An 8,599-nucleotide genomic window follows, 5' to 3' on the forward strand; every position below is an offset into this window, starting at 1 on the left:
ATTCTTAAATTTAATCTAATAGAGACAAACATTATAGTTAAATTGAAATGGTGTAAAATATACGTATGTTTATACCATAGGTGCCCATTATATTTGAATTCAAGGCCAAGCATTATTAATTGATGAGATATTCTTAAATTTAATCTAATAGAGACAAACATTATAGTTAAATTGAAATGGTGTAAAATATACGTATGTTTATACCTACTGCATTATATTTAAATTCAAGGCCAAGCATTATTAATTGATGACATATTCTTAAATTTAATCTAATAGAGACAAACATTATAGTTAAATTGAAATGGTGTAAAATATACGTATGTTTATACCTACTGCATTATATTTAAATTCAAGGCCAAGCATTATTAATTGATGACATATTCTTAAATTTAATCTAATAGAGACAAACATTATAGTTAAATTGAAATGGTGTAAAATATACGTATGTAAAATATATACCTACTGCATTATATTTAAATTCAAGGCCAAGCATTGTTAATATGATAGTACTCAATTAGGTTAGTATTAATCTACGTCTGTTTTACCTACTGCATTATAGTACTGTATATATCATAACAATGATGAAATTATCAACATGAACCAGAGCTATATCTGTACGTGCAAATTTCTCTTTAAGACTATATTAATGCCGGAAGTTGGAGCAATATTAATGCCTACAGATGGTACCGAGTAAATGACTACATAAATCATTCTACTGCAACTCAACTGAAAGGAGAAGAAGAAACAAATAAAACAGAGAGAGATGTTATGGGCTGAAGAAACACTACGAAATCAAATAAACCGGGTGCAATTTCCTTATAAATGTAATTGATATTGTCTAAATCAACGAACACTAAGTGAGAGTTTCCAAATATATCATTTACGGTTCGGGTTAGGGTTTCCAGATTCGAAAAATAGAAATAATCATGTGCAGAAACCATCTTTCTAAATCAAATGCAATTTCGAATCAATGAGAGTTTCGAAATCTCCCAATTACGGTTAGGGTTAGGGTTTCCAAAAATTCAAAACTAAACCCATACCGATTCGGTGATTTTGACAACACCCATCTCGTTTTTGGGCATGCCAAGTGTGAAAATGAGATCGAGGATTCAAGAGAACGAGAACAACCATCTAGTTCAAGAGAATGAGAAAAACCATCTAGTTCAAGAGAATGAGAACAACCTGTGACTCCCATCGCGTTTCCTCTGGCAGCACATTGTTGGGCAAAATTGTTTGCGGAGAAGTTTGTGCCCACCCATCGTAACTTTGTGGGGAAATGGAGATCGTTCCAAGCTTGGGAAGGTTGGAGCTGTTTATAGTGCGAGGTGAAGATTGGGATGGTGAAGATTGGGGTTCTTCATCGGCTTCCATGGCTGTTTAGGGTTCTAAGGTGCAGATCGTTCTATATTACTCGATATAGAAAGTTTTGGAGAGAAACAGACCTAAGGTGCAAACGCACCGTTTGACTTAAGGTGCATGCGCACCGTTTCAATAATGCTGAGTTGGAACCCAGGTACGCGGCGTGTCCCCCGTCCCGGGTGCAACCAGCATTTTTGATAGTTTAAAGAGATGATAATTTATCGTTGACGCGGCATTTTGTAGGCCTCAAGATCATAAAAATCTAAGCAATCTTTACCATAAATATTTTGAAAAGTTCCATCTGGCTCGGTCTACGACTCTACAGCCTCCCAGTTCCTGACCCAGGCGCGAAACACTCAAAACGGTGCGTTTCTTGTACGAGTCTCGGACTCGAGGAATCGTAGTCTTTAATTTACTAAAAAACCCCTAGCATCTTCGAGTCATCGACGATTTGGTTGTGTTCCATTTCGGCCCACTGTCTTTGCCTTGGCCTCCTACGGCGAATCGTGTCGCTTGCATTCGAATCTTGAGAGCAGGAATTGGAAAGAAAGAATCCTTTGAGCAAGATCTCTCCGTTTCTCTCCCGTCATTCTCACCATGTCTCAGGTGATTGTCGCTTAAATTCGTCCCATTCCCTCATTAACTGCTCATTCGTTTTTCGGAACCCTAGCACATCTGAACGTTTTATTTTTTTACAAATTAAAGGATGAATATCTCAATAGGTAATGGAAATTGGTTTTTCTTTTTCCTTCCGATTATTTTATCTCGTTTAATTTCTTGATTGTCTTTTTTAAACCATTTGAATGTTTTTGCGATTGAAATTGAAATTACATTTTTCACGGTCTTACAGTAGTCCTAGGCAGTGTTTTGTTGCGCAGAATTACTTTTGATTACTTTATGGAGCACGTCGATAATTTTTTATTCGGTGCTTCAGGTTGATAACAGAAATTCTTCAGCAGCCAAGCGTGCTAGAACTGATGGTAGGCTTTCTTTTGACGTGATTTTTCAACTATTCAAGTTTGTTGTTTATCTAAATGCATATGATATTCCCATCGATGAATGCCATTGAGTTTTACGTGTTGCAATGTACCACCTCTTCTGTTTATTGTATGATTTTAGAAGCCAATTGGAGTATGGGACTTGTGAATAATGTATTGAATTGGCTGAATTTGGGAGTTACGTTGACCAATGCATCTACCAAATGTGGTTCTATGGGCCTACAATAGATCGTTGCCAAGTATTGTTCACAGATCATGTTAAAAATGTGGCTTATCGCTAGGATGTTACAGATCACCAATCACAGCTTATAGATAAATTTGAGGAATCTTGATGAAGTAATCTATCTGATTTCGTGTCTAGATTGAAATTTAATCTGTTGGATGGTATGGATTTCCATGTGATCACATTACTACCACGTAATTGTGTTCAATATAGATGGTTCATTGACCATATTGGTTATACAAATAAAATAATGAAATCCTAGTATGTAGGACAATGGACATGAGGTATGGGCATGGAAAAAAAATTGGTATGCTAATGGTGTCGTACATGCAGTAGTTATGAGGACTTGATTATTATAGTGCTTGTTAGTGATGATCTTTACTGTTCTGGTCAGCCATATTTGAAGATTTTTCTTTTTCTAATTTTTGCAACATTCCTTGTGCCAAATTGCATCTCCTCCTCCCATAAACAAGGGGTGGGGAATGATATTATCAATATGCTAATAAGTCTGTAAATAGTTGGTAAGATCTAGATATGCAGTTATGTGCACACACCCCAATAGCAGCCATGGTAAATTTGTGCCTGGTGATATTTTTTTATTTAAATGGTTATTGACATACTCATGCTTTTATGAGAAAGTGGATGTAATAAACATTAACTGTTTAGATTAGGTATTGATATTTATTGCTTTTTTGGTACTGATAATGGGATGCGTCCATTGATATTTGGTTTGCAGGAAGTCGTAGGGAAGATGATTGGACCTGCCCTAGCTGTGGGAATGTCAATTTTTCATTCAGAACAACTTGCAATATGCGTAATTGCACTCAACCAAGGCCTGCCGATCATAACTCAGTAAGATATTTACTCACTATGCAATATATTAACTAGAATGAATGCAACTTGATTTTACAAGTCACTCTTGTTAATAATTCTCTGGGAGGCTTACTTATTAGGTTAAAGACACAGTTATCCATGTGTTAGTAGGCACACTTTTCCATGCAATATATGCTATTCTGTTTCTTGATTGTTTCATCTCATGGTTGCCGATATGTTTACTAGTTTAACGATATGAAAATTCATGCTGTGTCATATATGTTTGACTTTAAGTGTGTTTGTTTGTGAATTTGGCCTCATCATAGCACAATTCAAATGTGTGGACTGCATTTTTTGGAACCTAATTAGTAAATAAAGTAACGAGAACTAACCAACTCATTTGGAACAGAGCAGCTATGCTCAAGCATCTTTGGCATATCTGCTTTGACAAGGACCATTCGATATGGTTTAATTGGGTTCGGGTCTATACCTTATCAAAGGTAGAGACTTATGGGAATTGAAGCTCCCAGGTTGAACAGCAAACAACCAGAGCTATTACTCACTACATCAAAAGATTTCCATTAATGAAAGATGTAACCATTGGAAAATAAAAAATACGCAAGTTGGTTTTGAAAGTGTTAAAAATTAAAATTTTCCAGTATGCGCTCTCTTACACAATTCGGAATTCTATTTTGATCGTCGATCAGGGTTTTGTTGTCCAGATTTAGTTCAGATTTAGTTCAGATTTCGAGATTGAAGGAGGGACCTCCGCTGGTAATACCAATAGAGATGTGGGTCACTCTACCCAAGGGTGAATGTATCGGTTCTTGGGAGAATCAGCTATTGATGGACAGTAGGGTCCGGGCTATCTTGGATTTGTCTCTGAAGAGTGTCCAATCTAGTAAATGTTAAAAGTAAAAGCAAAAGGTATACTAATAAAAAGTAATTCGAGTTGTGGCTTTCTTCATGAAAGTAAGATAGTTGATCCAGAAAGCTCCGCCCAAAGGTGCCTTACTAAGAGGAGGCTGGTCACCGGTGGCCTACATTCCTTGATCAGACTGCACAATTCAAACTCTCAGAGATGACAGTGTAGCTGTTGTCAATTCAGAGATAGAAAATTTGAGCAAGTCACAAGATAGTCTTTTATTGTGGGAAGTGTCCATCTTTATTCTATAACTTACTCTTTACGATATTTTAGGATAATATGGTTTTTATTTTATTTTGGCTGTGATGAAAGTGGCTTCTTTCTTTCTGTGTAATGCCAGCCTTTATTTTTTAGCTATGATTTTGTAAGGCACATTGTGATCTTGTTGATTAGGTTGTTGTGAAGTGTTTCGTGGTTGACTCTCTTGATTTTGTTTCACCTTTCCAACTTTGTTTTTTCCTGGTTTGTGTTCATTTCATTTCAATTGTTGGTTACCTTTAGGGGTTGGCTCAAGTGGTAAAGGCCTTGGTCTTGATAGTATGCTCCCTCTAGGTCTAAGATTCGAATCCTCTTGGGTGCAAACAATTCCTAGGGGCTATCGGACTAAGGGATTTTTCCTTTGAATTACCTGAGGTGCACTTGCGGGAAACTCCTTGCTGAGGGCCTATGCACCCCTGGGATTAGTTGGGATGCTGTTCCCGAACACCCGGTGCTAATAAAAAAAAAAATTCAATTGTCGGATATTTTTAAAAAGTTGTAATATGGTGCTTTATCTTTCCAGAAATCTGCTGCCAAGCCTGTGCAAGCTCCACAGGGCTACACATCCTCAGCTCCTTATATAGGTTCAGGTGCACCATCTTCAATGTATCTGGGTATGCCACCCTATGGTTCTTCTCTTTTCAATGGGTCGTCTATTCATCCATACGATGTACCATATTCCGGTGGTTCAGCATACTACAACTATGGCAGCCGCCTTTCTGCTGGCAGTCCTTTCAGACCTCTACATATGTCTGGACCAACACCTTACTCAAGTGGATCTATGATGGGAAATGGTATTATGCTATCTTTGTTCTATTATTCTAGTTTACAGTTACCGATAAAAAAAAATTATTCGAGTTTACAGTCATCCTTTCCTAATTTAAGTTCTATCTAATTCATACTTATACAAAAAAATGAAGTTCTAACTAATTCATTGTTTTGACTCCATTATGGCCATGTTGCAATTGTTCCATGTCCATTAAGTTGTAATTATATTTTGGATACTACCTATATATATCAAAAAATGATATTTTGAACACTTTCATTCATCTTTCTGTTGATGTTGATGTTGATGCATGTGCGTATGTGTGTATGCATGTAATTATGAGAAAGCTCCTTGTGTAAGCTAGATTTTGTCATAAATTTCAATTCCTTCTAAGTTTATACTCCCCTTGTGTAATAGACACAGGCCATATATTTACTTTTATATTGGATGGCTTTATCTCTCATAATTTGGAGGGCATGATACTTTATTAAAAAAAAATTAGTTTGGAGGGCATGATGTGCGGATCTTGAAGACCTTTAATATTTAATAATCTACTTTCTGATTGTGTCTATTCTTAATTATTTATACTTTCTTTCCGTTTTCTCCTGTGTCCTTTTTCAGGTGGGATGTATGGTATGCCCCCTCTGATGGATCGTTATGGCCTGGGTATGCCCATTGGCCCTGGCACCATGGTATGTTGCAAAGATTATTCCATTGTTAGGATTGGGAACTCTGGAGACTTATGCAACCCTTAATCCTATCTTTTTCTACATAATAGATTATCAGAATCTCATGTTGTGCTGTGATTCTTTTCAAGTGTGCAATCAGTTTGACATATTTTTGTTATGATTAGTTCTGCAATGCATTTTTACGAAAAGCCTCTCTACAAGTGGCTTTCAAATGCGTCCTGCTTTTGATGTTATCTTTTTCTACATGATAGATTATCAGAATTTCATTTTGTGCTGTGATTGTTTTCAAGCATGCCATCAGTTTTGAGTTATTTTTGTTAAGATTAGTTCTGCAATGCATTGTTGTGAAGTCTGTCTACAAGTGGCTTTCAAATCCATCCCTCTTTTGATGTTTCACATGCACAGTTATGCTAGAAACACAAACGGATGGCATGTTACTTATCAATAAATATATAAAATAAATAGATGGCATGCATATGTTGTGCCATAGTTTTCTTCTCTAATTGAGCTTTTTCTTGATTCTGCTGAACGTTATGTGGAATCGACTGCATGTAGATGTTAGAATTAATGAGCATTTTCACTTGCATAGGGACCAAGGCCAGGATTTTTTCCAGAGGATAATTCCCAAAAGAAAGGTGCAGGTTTGTCACCTTTAGGCTGTTGATGAATGCCTTTCACAAATTATCAGTGTACTTTGGCAGCTTCCTTGTGAACTAATTTTTTCTCTCTTCCTTTTTAAATGCACCTCTAGATGCAACACGTGATAATGATTGGACATGTCCGAAATGTGGAAATATCAACTTTTCATTTAGAACGGTTTGTAACATGAGAAAGTGCAACACACCAAAGCCTGGATCCCAAGTAAGTGCTGCTTACCACACCATGTCATGCTCCTTATGTTTTTAGCCTTAACTGGCAATTGGCACCATAATTTACCACACAATTCAATTTTTTTTTTTAGTTTTGTTTTTTTTTTTTCTTTTTTAGCATTATCTATTTGATGTATAATCCGTTCTCTTGCATATACAGGCTCCGAAATCTGACAAGAATTCTAGTAAGTTGATTGGATGCACCTTGGCCATTAAATGCCTTTCCCTCCTTTTGGACCTACAAGTGTTGCTAGTATTTTTTTTGCAACTTTTGATACTCATTTACATGTTGCTTTCAGAACAAAAGATGCCCGAGGGAAGCTGGAAGTGTGAGAAATGTAATAATATAAATTATCCATTTAGAACCAAGTGCAATAGACAGAATTGTGGGGCTGACAAACCAGTTGAGTCAAGCAAGTCCCCTTCACCAACGCCAGATGAAAATAACCAGGTTTGTTGTGTGACATGTTCTCTGTGTCTCTACTTGTTGCTTAGAATTGTTTCTAGGCTTTATAATATTTTGTATACACATAACAAACGTGGTGAACAGTCTATTTTACATTTAATCCCTTGTAAGGATTACCTCTCTCTCTCTCTCTCTCTCTCTCTCCTGCCCCCCAATGTTTTTCTTCTCTTTCAACTGTGTTTAATTTTATTTTATTTTATTTCTTCACTGCATCTGTTAATTTGCAATTGTCTACTGTTCCAGTGAGTACTAGGACATGTTTGAGGGTTGAGAAGGTCCAGAGTTGTCGTCCAGCATTGCTCAATATGGGTGTCTGAAAGTCAGTCTTGTCGTCCTCATGTTGCTGCGGTTGTTGAGTTACTCTACGTTCTCATGATCTGTGTCAGGTTGTATTAACTGCAATGGTATTTGTGGTCTCTATGAATGGTTCTTGATGGATTGTGTCAGCCAGCTTGATCTGGCAAGGATTTACAGGTTGGTTCTGGTTTCTGTAGTTAGGATTTGTAACTTTTCGAATCAGCTCATTTATCCCAGTGGGCATGTTAGATAAGTTATCAGTGGTCAGAATTTGTTGCCTGAATATTAAGTCAGATGTTTCAGTTAAAGTTGTCTTAATACCTAGATATGCATGTGACGTCAGTTTGGGGTCCTCGTGTTTTCTCTGGCTCTCTTGGTCCTTTCTTTCCCGGGCACAAGATTAGGATTTCATACCTACCATTGGCTTTTAGGGTTTTTCTGTGTATGACTACTTTACTGTTTGAAGTGTGAAATGATGTGCATGCCATGGTGCATCACAATCCTGCTGAAGTTCTATGGGATCCAGGGTTGAGGTTTTGAATCTCTGATTAGATGGCATATTAACGTGCCCCTACTTTTCAGTAAGATCGATTTTCTGAGTGCCATTTTGGTGTTACTTGAGTGTCTTTCTTTTGTAGAGCATTTCCTTTAAGACACTTGGTTATTTTAATTTGCAGTAGCGGAACAACTGGTCTTAAGCCTGGTTTCCCTGCTTGAGTACCTGGTCTGGCACGACATCTATGTGCACGAATCATGGTGTTGTTTCTTTGAAATTATATTTCTAGTTTGGTGCACGTGCTAATAAAAAAGATTTTTGTGCACGTACAAGTCTGCAAAGCTGAGTTTCAGGTCCTGAAGCATTTGTGATGAGCAAAAGTAGGTTTTTTAGTTGGGCGTTTGGGTAGATTTTGTCTGGTGTCATTGACTGAATAAGTG

General features: G+C 37.0%; 1 protein-coding gene across 2 annotated transcripts; it reads left to right on the forward strand.

The window, feature by feature from the left end:
- Positions 1-1,672: 1,672 nt before the first annotated feature.
- Positions 1,673-8,279, forward strand: LOC108981487 (ranBP2-type zinc finger protein At1g67325-like). Of its 2 annotated transcripts, none has more exons than XM_018952677.2 (10): positions 1,673-1,965; positions 2,294-2,339; positions 3,317-3,432; positions 5,100-5,370; positions 5,964-6,034; positions 6,621-6,672; positions 6,783-6,892; positions 7,061-7,085; positions 7,200-7,351; positions 7,610-8,279. In XM_018952677.2, exons 1-10 carry the CDS (start codon positions 1,957-1,959, stop codon positions 7,610-7,612), a joined length of 855 nt encoding a protein of 284 aa, XP_018808222.1. In that variant the 5' UTR covers positions 1,673-1,956; the 3' UTR covers positions 7,613-8,279. The 2 variants fall into 2 exon arrangements, with proteins under 2 accessions (XP_018808222.1, XP_018808221.1); XM_018952676.2 differs by having other exon boundaries at positions 1,805-1,965; positions 6,621-6,666; positions 7,610-8,017.
- Positions 8,280-8,599: the final 320 nt, after the last annotated feature.

This window comes from Juglans regia, chromosome 16 (genome assembly GCF_001411555.2).
Source record: "Juglans regia cultivar Chandler chromosome 16, Walnut 2.0, whole genome shotgun sequence".
In the NCBI taxonomy this organism is placed as follows: Eukaryota; Viridiplantae; Streptophyta; class Magnoliopsida; order Fagales; family Juglandaceae; genus Juglans; species Juglans regia.